Source organism: Cygnus olor, chromosome 1 (assembly GCF_009769625.2).
Source record: "Cygnus olor isolate bCygOlo1 chromosome 1, bCygOlo1.pri.v2, whole genome shotgun sequence".
Classification (NCBI taxonomy): domain Eukaryota; kingdom Metazoa; phylum Chordata; class Aves; order Anseriformes; family Anatidae; genus Cygnus; species Cygnus olor.
Genome location: NC_049169.1, coordinates 60,651,386 through 60,662,263, shown reverse-complemented (window position 1 = coordinate 60,662,263; position 10,878 = coordinate 60,651,386). Strand labels below are relative to the sequence as shown.

The window sequence follows — 10,878 nt, the reverse complement described above, 5'->3', positions numbered from 1 at the left end:
TTGTTTTCCTTGTCTTACTCTATTCATTCACTAAATGATTTAAGATACTGAAAACACAGTATATGAACCTAATAGCTTGTTAAAATAAAACTTTTTGTGTGCCAGCTGCAGTGGCTTGAGTAAGGATATAAACATTGATATTGGTTGGACATTTTTCAGCAAAATACATTTTTCGCAGGAAAAAGACCCAAAAGCTGCACCCACACCCACACTACTCATGCAAAAATGTCAAAAATTCCCTAGCTCTGATTTTCAAAAAGTTTAAAAGATCATCAAAATGTCCCATCTTAACTTCTTTAGACTGAAGAGTGTGAAGAGAATATAATTTAAAGCAGCTTGTACTTTTAAACTCACCGTTTACTTCCATAAAAAGATGTTAAAGTCTTGGAATTAAAAGATTAAAAGTTAAATGAAATATCTGGAAATATTTTAGTAAAAATGTTTCAATCCATCCCAATCCTGGCTTCTAACTTTTCCTTAGCAATCAGTCAGTGAGAAACCCCTAAGGCTCATTTTCCTCTTGATTTGGAATGAGAGTGAAAAAAGACATGTACGAAGAGAAACCCCTTTTCAGTGAGAAAATCTTTTTTCCTTCCCATGCAGAGGAAGGCAGGGCATGCTCACTCCATCCACCTCCTGTGGATACAGGGGGCTTTCCCAAATGGAGATGCTGTCAGCTGTGCCTCTCTCATCACCCCCCCACACTATTTTTTTTTTTTTTTTGATTTGGCGAAAGAACAGTTAATTGAACAATCACTCACACTTCCTCTGCTCTCTATTTTCCAGCGGCGTTACGGCATGAAAACGCTCCCCGTTTCGGGCACGGAGCTGCAGGGCTCGTAGGTGTCACACTCCTCTCCTGGAGGCTCAGCCTCCTGCTGGATGGAGACGGCCAGGCCGGGCTCTGGCACCACTGGGAGCAGAAGACCTTCTCTGCTGAGGTCTGCACCAGTCTGGACCAGAGGAAGGAAACCTTCCCGCCCCAGAGCAACCCCTGGGTGGTCCAGACCCGGTGCTTTCTGCCTGGGTCCCCACCTTCCTGCTGGGTCTGCTGCCAGAGCCAGCCTTGCTGCAGCGGCACGCGGCGTGTTGGGACTAATAACAGACGGGGCACGCCGGCTCACACCGCCCCGCTGACCCGAAAACAAGCCAGAGCCTTTGAAACCTGCTGCACGCAGGGATCCGTAAACCAATAAAAGGTCATTTGCAGCACTGGGTGCAGTGTCAGTCGTCAGGGAGGCGGAAAACTCCTGTGCTGTTTCTTGCTTTCTTTTCCCCACCAGTAGCAGTGCAGCAAAGGAGAGGGAAACAAGGGGAGGTTAATGATTTTACTCCAGCCAAGGGATTGCCGGAGCTGCATGGCAAAGAGGAGGCTCGGGGGTGTGGGGCTCTGCCAGGAGAGCTACATTAGCTCGGGGCAGTGCGGTGAGCAGGAACCTGATTCTCGCTGCTTGAAATAACCTGATGGGGAAAGGTGGCTTTGTGGCTCTTTGTGCACTCCAGCTGCTAAAGTGAGGGCTCCAGAGAGAAATGCTGCCCCTTCTAAAACCAGTGGCAGAGCTCCCACTGATGTCAGAGGAGACAGGTTTTGTCCCATTAAATAAGGGTGGTTGGGTCACTACTAAGTGTAATAGGGTCACTACTAAGTCCTAGCTCGGAAGAAGAGCTAATTAAAATGCATGGTTACAAGTAAATTGCAAAGCGTCCCCTAAAGAAATGCTTTCTCAGAGCCAGGCTTTTGTAGGTGCCCAGCAGCCCTGACCTGACAAGGGTACAGCTTGTCCAGGGGAACAATACCAAAGGCCTGTAACAATAGCGAGTTTTCTAGCGCAGAGGTTTTCCATTCAAAAGCAACTAGGAGTGGCCCAGCTCGCTAGGTCAGCTACTGTGAGCGGGCTCCTGCCACTTTCTGGAATCTGTCTGCCTCAAGCTGCATGACCCAAAATGAACTGTATATATGGTATAGAAAAAACATAAGGCAACTCTGGTGGGAGGGCCTAAAACTTCCATTTTGCTCAGCTGCTGGTGGTGCTGGGAGCGGGGCTGTGGCGCTGAGCCGGGCCTGGTGCTCCCTGGCCTCGCAGTTGCACCATGCTCCTGTTGTCGGTGCACTCAGCTTTTCTCATGGATGCTACCAGTGGAAGAGATTAAAGGCAGGTGAAACTTAGCACCTTCTGCTGGGAAAGTGGGACTTCCCCCAGCAAGGCAGAAGCAAAGCTGTTGCTGTCGGCCACCCATCACATGCAAAAGTACCACATCCACCATGCAGGGCTGAGGAGAAGCTGGTGTGGGAGAGGGCACTGCCCAGTAGCCCACACTGTAATGCTAACTAACAGGATTCACCATTCAGCTCCTGACTGAGTTGTATTGACACAATAAAATAAAACAGCTTCTCAGGCTGTTCCTTGTCTCTGAAACTGCAGCACGTTCTTCCCCCAGCACCACTGTCACGCTCATTTAATGCATCAGACTCGCTTCTGCTCTGCGTGGTAGTCAGCCTGTTCTGCTTTTACCCAGTTCCACAGTTATGCATGGTGGTCCCCTGAGAGCTGTTGGGGTGAGGGAACAGGAGGGCCCCCCATGCACACTTCTTCACCTGAGCAATCCTTGCTGCGCCAGTCTTTCAGTACAGCTAGCCGAGGAGCGAGAGAACACGGAGTGCAGAAATAAAGCCCTCTCCCATGCCCTTGTGTCCCTCTTTGCACACAGAGGACAGCAGCAGAAAGTATCTCCTATTTCATGCCTTTGGCATGGATAAGCATGAACATTATTTCATAATAACCGTATTATTAAAGATCAGAATATCACTACTGATGGCAGGCACTATAGCTAGTGCCATTCAGAGGAGCAGGAGCCAGGGAGGGCTCCTGTCCCATCAGCAGGCTCATTGTCCTGGAAGGGGGTCCAGAGGGACAGCGTTGGGGCACGGTGGTGCCACAAACCTAACTTTTGTCTAATTGTAACCTCAGCTGGGGCTGGTAAAGACAAAGGGCACGGTTGTGGCATTTTTTGTAGTGCTCAGGCTGCTTTCCTCTGTGCATACAGAAAGCAGATCCCTCTCCCCTTCTTTTTAAATAATAAAACCTGGGTGGTTTGGATTTTTTCTCCCGTTCACCCAGTTCTATTATTCAAATCCCCTCTTTACAGGTATTTTTAGCTTAGGCGGCCATCTTTCCTGTCAATGAAGATGCTAACCAAAATAGCCCCCTCCCTGATGGCCAAATAATTGGCATTGGGTCCATCTGCCTAAAGTTACCAGCTTTTTAAAGCCACGTTTTGAAGGTAGATCTCACCAGTAGGTCAGACCACTTAGCCTACTCTTTGGCTTATAGTACCACGATCCCTTCTGTAAGTTGAGCAGAGCCCTTGTGTATTATCAGCTGGGAATTGTCAACCAGCCATAGACTCTGCTCTGTTAATATGCAAAGCTAAGGGAGATCCCAAACAGACAACTGCAGGGATGTCACGATTTTCAGCAGCCTAGGGAAGTTTCACGCAGCTGTACATGTCGCTGGGATCAGCATCTCAGTAAACACTCCATGCTCCCCTCCACCACACAGGAGGTTTTGGCTGGCCACACTAGGTGTTAATGTGTGAGCTTTCACCCAAGCTACGCCCTGTTGCAGCAGCTGAGCAGGGTAGCGCCTCAGGTACACAGAAATCAGGGTAGGGTGTAGTTAAACTCGCCTCAAATAAAAAAGCAAGGTTGTGTGCTTTGCCCTGAGCTAAATACAGTGCTACCACTCAGTTACCATTGTGCTGGTCACACTGCAGGGATGCAACAGGGTTGGAGCAGCCATCAGATTTCACTTAGAACACAAAACATAAACATGTTGCACATGTAAACAGAAAATATATATATGTATATACAGACCGAATGAGAATGCGTGTGTACGATAAAAGGTAATAATTCCCTGAGAGCCACACCTGGTAGCGGTGTGTCAAGGGTATTACCTTGTTCAGTAGAGAAGCTTAATGCTGAAGCTCTCCCTGTGGCACAAAACACGCAATCAGTAAGTATTGCCTCCTTAATAATTATCAGGAAAAGCTGACCAGCAGCCCTACACACTGTGGAGGAGTCTAAGGATGGACGTGGGGAAGGACACAGTTTTAGGGTAAATTGAGGCATGCCTTGAGAACTGCATGGACAGGAGAGCACAAGCTAAAAGAGACCCCTGTCTCTGCTGGTGCTGTGGCCATGTCACGCAGCAAGGCATCCTCACACAGACTGGATTTGGTACAATGCGTAGGGACCAAGCTAGGGACAGCTTGGAGAGAGAGTCTTATCGCTCCACAGACAGTCACAGCACTGAAATATGAATGCACTACACATAAGAAATGAAACAAATCCAAATCTGTGTCAGGAGATGATTTTCTAGGCCTCCCGTTGTGCCCAAACTTATTGAGCAAAGCCTTCATTTCCAGTTCTATCCAAAAATCACTGAAGCCAAACAGAGCCTTTCACTGCTTCAGGAGACTTTGGAGCAGCTCTTTCTGTGTTACAGAGGGAAAAATTGTTGTAAAAGAAAATAAATACTTTATGTTAATTATGCAAAGCATTTTCAGCAATCCTCAAAATGGGCAGGTTCACCTGCAAGCTGACAGAGTATTTAGGAAATAGTTAAAATTCAGAAGATATTTCATTCATTCACATAACAGCAGGGCAGTTTCATCTTCTTTCATTTTCCCTCAAACATGTTGCGCTGCACAGAACACTTTTGTACTCATTATTTCTGCAAAATTAAATGCCAGATCAGCTTTCAGCAGGAGGCATGGTTGAGAAATTTGGGAAGGACAGGTGAAGCTGGAAGCAAGCAGAGCACCGTTCCTACCCAGAGTAAAAGAGTTGAGTCTTAGTTTAGTTTTGATGCAACAGAGTGCTCAGATAAAAGCATGAATTAAAGAAAATTAGCACAAAAGGACTTAGACACTGAAATCAAGTAGATATGAAGGTTGTCCTATGGGCTACCTCCAAGCAACCCTGAGCAGTAAGAGTGTGCTCACAGCACCTCTCCTGCCATGTACGGGTCTATCCAGGCCAAGAGCCACCCCAGCTTGGGTCACGCACCCAGGCAGCTGCCAGCCGAGCGGGACACGCCGTCGGGCGCTCCTGGGGTGTCAGCCGAAGGACGGGGCCACACACACCCGCAGAGGTGGGAGGCAGCTGCCATGGACCGGCTGGCAGCAGCCCTGACTCCTCCAGCCCCGGTGGTGTGTTGACACCAAAACAGGGAGGCAAGGACAGCAAGCGTGTCCTTTTTGGCTGACCTGCCCTCCTCTGCAGCTTGTGGAGGTCTTTTTCAAGGGGAGCCCCGTGTTGCCTGCATCCTACGGTGCCTATGTGCAAATACCTGGAAGGCAGCAGAGCACCTTTAGGGTATGGGGGGGACAGCAAGGGGAACGCCAGTCAGGGCTGAAACTTGATACGTTTTGCTCCTGAGCTTTTTCTTAAACAAAGGGAAACCAAATGTATCTCAGGTTTTTTTTTTTTTTTTTTTTTATTGGCATCCCATTGCGTGCCATATACCTGTGGGAAGTCTGTCATGCCACTGCCTGCTGACTTTAGCAGTATGGATGGAAGAGAAAACTTTTAGATACTGCCCATCCTACTAGGACTGCTGCCACAGGTGCCTTCTCCCTCACCTCCCATGGGAGAGCTGGCCATCCCAGGCAGGCCCCAGATAGCTTTATTTTCACATCAGCACCCAGAACCATTTTTGGCCACCACTGAAGAGCACCAACAACCTGTTTTCCCCACAGAGTCCACCTCTGCCAGAGGCTTTCTTCCTGACTTAATGCCTGAAGCTTTCTTCAGGAAGGACATTGTGATGGGTCACAGATAGGGGCATGCAGCGCCAACAGCCTGTGGAACTGCAGCGATGTGCGGTGCTCATCAGACCAAGCCACCACCAGAAGCACTTCAACAGCTCTTTTAGCCCATCTTTGCAGGATCAAGCAGAGACTCAGGCGACAGAAGCTGCCTGGGGACCCCACTGGGAAAGGCTGGCTCCAGAGGCCTTTCCTCCCTCAGGCTGCAGCAGGCCCTGGGAAGAAACCTCCAGGTTTGACCTTCAGGGGCCCTCCCCCTGCTGCCTCAGCGCTCGTACCCACCTCCTGCTGGGGCTGGTTTGGTCAGAGCCCTTCTGCTTCCTCGCCCTGTTGTGGTGGTTCAAGGTGTCCTGGCAGCAGGAAGCTCCTTTGCTCCACCCTCCGCCCTGCACACCGGCCGTCTGAGTTTGTCGAGGATTTTGCAGAACCAGAGCTGCCAGGAACAGCAAACTGACCTGTGCTTGGGTGGGAGCTGCACCCCTGGCATGAAGCTCTTCTCCTGCGAGCCCTGGGCAGCCCTCGCCGTGCTCTTCTTCACTGCCATGCTCCAGCGTTCCTGCTCAGCAGGTAGGGCTTTTCTCTTACGCTCCAGCTTCTGTACCCTGCCTTTCCCCCCACTCCTCTCTAAAAGTATTGCCCACTGACGGTGATTTGTTCTTTAAAAACAAGGAGGGCTCCCTTGTCTCATCCAAAAAATGTAAAGAGCTGGAATTGATTAATGCTAACAAGAATTACGCAATATGATTGATCTTTCTGAAGAGAAGTGCTTTTGCTAGCTATTTACAAATCCACCCTAAATGTGAGTGAGCTGCAGGCTGCTCTCCTGAATGGCAGAGACAGGGGGCCACTGTTTCTTGGCCTTCAATTACTTGCTGAGGCAAGAGACCATTTGAAAAGGCTCACTGTAGCCGGGTTTAGCTCTTACTAGGTGCTTTTTGCAGGAAATCTGGCTTTGCTGTCCCCGTAATTGGAGTAGCTGCCTAAAACCCAGGTGTAAATGAGACCTGTGAGCAGCTCTTGTCCCATCAGAATATTGCCTGCATTTGTGTATCAGCACTAGCTGAGACCTGACAGATGGGTTATCTTTGACAGCCCATCTGCAGGCTGCAAAGTCTATAAGCATGAACCAATGCTCTGTGCTCTGCAGCACTTTTTTCCACAGGTCATGCACAGGTTTTAATTATTCTTTTCAGTGCTTCCATGAGGTACATATTAACCCAGAAAAGAAATTATGGGCTTGGCCAAGGTCATTCAGCAAGTCCTAGCAGAGGTAGGGAGAAGAATGAGGAGCACTCAGACCCTGCCCTGGAGAAGGCTGCCTGGGGACCTGCTCCCAGGCTGGCAGCAGGCACAAGGAAAGCTCTCACCTTGCTGGTGGCCACTCAGCTCAAAACACAAAGCAGAACAACAGTAGGTGACCCCAAGGGGGCACCTCCTGCAGGACAGCCTCGGTTTATTTACTGTTACTTGGAAAATGCCAAACTCAAAACAAAGGTTTGGTCAAAGGTCTTGTTCTGTTTTGTTTTCCTGAGCTGAAGTTAAACCTGAACCATTATTCTGGAGTCTTCAGTGATATCAAGCTGGATCTGAATTCCTCTATCATATTCCGAGTTATTAGCTCAGAGATGGTTTGACTGGAAATGGCGCTCTCAACCTCTGCTTGGTCTCTGGACCAACAGCTCATTGGGATCCCTCTGCCTGCACGCAGCAGCAACCCTTACTATAGTTGTAAGGCTGTGTTTTTCCTACATCTCAGAGGGCCATTGCAGACATTTCACCTGGTTGAACTCAAACTGGACTGCCTACGGTGGTACAGGAGGAGATATTTCCTTGACTCCCTTTCTTCTGCAGCAGGGGACAGGCTGGTGCTAGCACAGGGACCACAGCAGCCCATGCTTCTCCCACACAGGCATCCCTCAGCCACCCCATCCTGCAGCACTCCAAGGTGCGCGCTGTGGCTGGGGGAAAATGGGATATTAGAAGGTCTAAGGAGGCTTTGGGGAAAATGGATATTAGAAGTCTAACGAGGCTTTGGCCTGTGAAACCACATACAGATCTGGAGGGCTGGAGACCAGCTGCAGTGCTGTGCTAGAGTGCAAGTGTGCTCTGATTCTAGGTAGGAAACAGGATAAAGAGGCAAAACCTTCTTCACTGAAGCCCGTGTCCCTCTCCTTCCCTTACCTATATTTTTATGTTGTATTTTCCAACCTGAGCTGGTTAATGTGCTCATCTTTTCTCCTGTGCTTTCCTTCTGGCAGCAGCTGAAGGAGCCTCCAACGTTTCAACAAGCACCATGCCCACAACCGAGTACGAACCACCATGTCTTAGTAAGTCTTTCTTTGTAAATCATGACTACCACGATAAAGCCAGGTAATGAGACTATGCATGTCTCTGGAGAGGCTATCCTGGAAAATGATTTATTTGTTTTCATTCGCTGTTATCAAGGCAACAGTTGCAGGTGAAACTCTAGGAGGCATTTCTAAGCCTCCTCTGTTGGCATGCCCCGTATATCCCACGTACATTCAGGTAGTCTTTCAGCTTGGAACAGACTAGTCCATGGCTGGTTCAGTTTGTGAGCCCTAGAACTCCTTGCAGACCAGCTGCCTGTGGGCACAATGTGGACTCCCAGGAGCACCTATCTCCCCCATCCTATTGAGTCTTCCCCAAACAGCCAACCTCAGGCAACCTGAGATCCCATCAGTCCTCCCAGAGTCATCCCTCCGCCCCAAACATCAAACAGCCCTGAAGTCCTTCACTTTCTGCATTGCAGTACACGTACCAGTAGAGGTGTGCTACCTCAAAGGATGACAAAGGTATAGGACAAGGTGGTTCTGGCTGTCTCAGCCTTCATGGGCACCAAGGTTTCATGCTCAACTTCCCTTCCAGCCCAAGGAATTGAGATGCTTCAGTTCTCCATGCTCCCTTTGATACTTCCACCTCACCACCCAGGATGCAGACACAGAGCTGGGTATCTTCACTGTACCCATCTGTTAGAGAAAGCGTGGCAGACACCTTAAATAACAGCATGAATACAACAACTTATGATAGGTTCCTCAAGTGGCTTTAGGAAATTGAACTGCTTTAAACAACCAAACAGAAAAAAAGATGCAAAAGGTGCAAGAGAAAATGCATGGAAATGTTAAAAACTTGTTATATTTTTAGATATATGAAATAGGGATGTCCCAGTGGTGGTAAGTGTAGAAACTGCAGAACACAGGGAAGTCGCATTTAACAGCCCAGCCAGTGAGTCTATTACCAACTATTTCTATTATTATTTAGGTATTGAGTACTTAAAATATTGGAAATCCTGCTGGCAGTGTCTTTGCTAGAGATCCTCTTACTCCGTCGCATGAAGTTTTCTCTATACCATATTTATTTCTAATTGTAACTAGCTACTTCTATCATACTCCATTCCTAAAACTGACCAAGCAGATGCTATTTAGGTGTTTTGAAAGTTTTCAGTAACAGTGGGCACAGTGGTAAGAGTACCAGCTCAGATGATTGGCCAACGGGGATGACCAAGTCTTGAAGACGTATAGATGAAAGTCAATACTGTCATCCTCCAGGTCAAGACAAAGCTTAGGGGGCAGATGCCCAAAGTCAGAGTGACAAAATGCAGGACAGATCTTGAAGTCACCATCTCACCTGCCTTCTAGAAAGAAAAACCTGCTACGTATTTAGGCTCCTATCAGCTCTCTTCATTTCTTCTCCCCCAGACGTGGACTTCTGCACGCGAGCAGCCGTGTGCTGCCCGTCAGGCATGGATGATTATGGATGGATTGTGGCGGCCGTTGGCTGGAGCCTCTGGTTTCTGACTCTCATCCTGCTCTGTGTGGAAAAGGTCATGAAACTCCGGCCGGACGAACCCAAATATTTGGTAGCCTGAAGCAGGGCAAGCCAGTGAGCAGCAGTCAGGTGCAGACAGACTGACAAAGCATTCCAATCATTTTCTAAGGAACAGAAAAGAAAGGGACTGTACCTTCAGCTATAAAAGGCCGGATCTAAGCAGGCACCTGCTGAGGCATCATCGTCCCGAGCAAGTCTGAACCACCAGCTCAGGTGTGCAGCAGGCTCCATCCAGTCCCTGCAAGCCACCAGGGACATGCTACTACATACGGAAAACCTTTTCCCCAAGCCATTTCCAGCCTGCAATCAGACGCAGAAGGACAAGTTACCAGGCTATAGCTCCCTGCCTTCAGACAACCCAGTACAGAGCCTTTGAGTTTGAAATAGAAATGAGCAAACAAAGCTAGTCCTTGGAGGAGCAATGTTACCAGCTCCAGTCCTAAACTATGGGCCAGCCTACATCAGTAAACAGATGCAACTCATTGATTATACTGAGTAACTTTCATTCGCTAAACCACAGTGTTTACTGACAACAAGGAAAACTCTGTTATGGAAATTTAAGGCTTGTTTGGGCTGATTTGAAATTAGAACTCGTTATTCCAGTGCAATTTATATGTGAACTGTTTTGTGGGAGGTTAACATTGGTTGCATTTATTCAGCTTGCACCTGCCTGTGTAATTAAGCCACACTGCACCATGGCAGGTGGGTTTAAGCCAGCATATCCAAGTCAAGCACAAAACTGCTTCTATTTATGTAACATGATAATAAACGCTCTTCTTGATGGAAAGATTCTCACTGACTGGTTTAATCCTAGTTTATGTTGAAAAGCTTGTATCAGCAAGGAATTACCACACCCAAATTGTTAGAAACATGATTCTAAGGAGAAATATTCATGCAGCAGGGTTTGCCTCACTGCAGTCAAATCTTGTTTGGGGCAGTTGCACCAAATCCATTATTAAAACAATAAATCAACGTTAAACTCACCTAGACATATACAGGATTAGCAAACCTCCTAGAGACCAGCTGAAACGAAACACAAAAAGTTATCCTTTAACCAAAGAAAACTCTATCAGAGATTTCTATCGACTAAATATCATTAAAGCCTCACCTCATCTGTTAGAAAAGATACAAATCAGCTTAAGACTCCTCAAATTAATTCTCACACAACTTGGCACTTCAATCAGGACAGTTCTGTGCCAGTTT

At 47.9% G+C, this 10,878-nt stretch overlaps 1 protein-coding gene across 2 annotated transcripts; it reads left to right on the top strand.

The window, feature by feature from the left end:
- The first annotated feature begins 6,167 nt into the window (after positions 1–6,167).
- Positions 6,168–10,435, top strand: TMEM213 (transmembrane protein 213). Of its 2 annotated transcripts, XM_040544978.1 has the most exons (3): positions 6,168–6,396; positions 8,091–8,156; positions 9,546–10,435. In XM_040544978.1, exons 1-3 carry the CDS (start codon positions 6,315–6,317, stop codon positions 9,713–9,715), a joined length of 318 nt encoding a protein of 105 aa, XP_040400912.1. In that variant the 5' UTR covers positions 6,168–6,314; the 3' UTR covers positions 9,716–10,435. The 2 variants fall into 2 exon arrangements, 1 of the variants encoding a protein (XP_040400912.1); XR_005816241.1 differs by lacking the exon at positions 9,546–10,435 and having other exon boundaries at positions 8,088–8,251.
- The last annotated feature ends 443 nt before the right edge of the window (positions 10,436–10,878 follow it).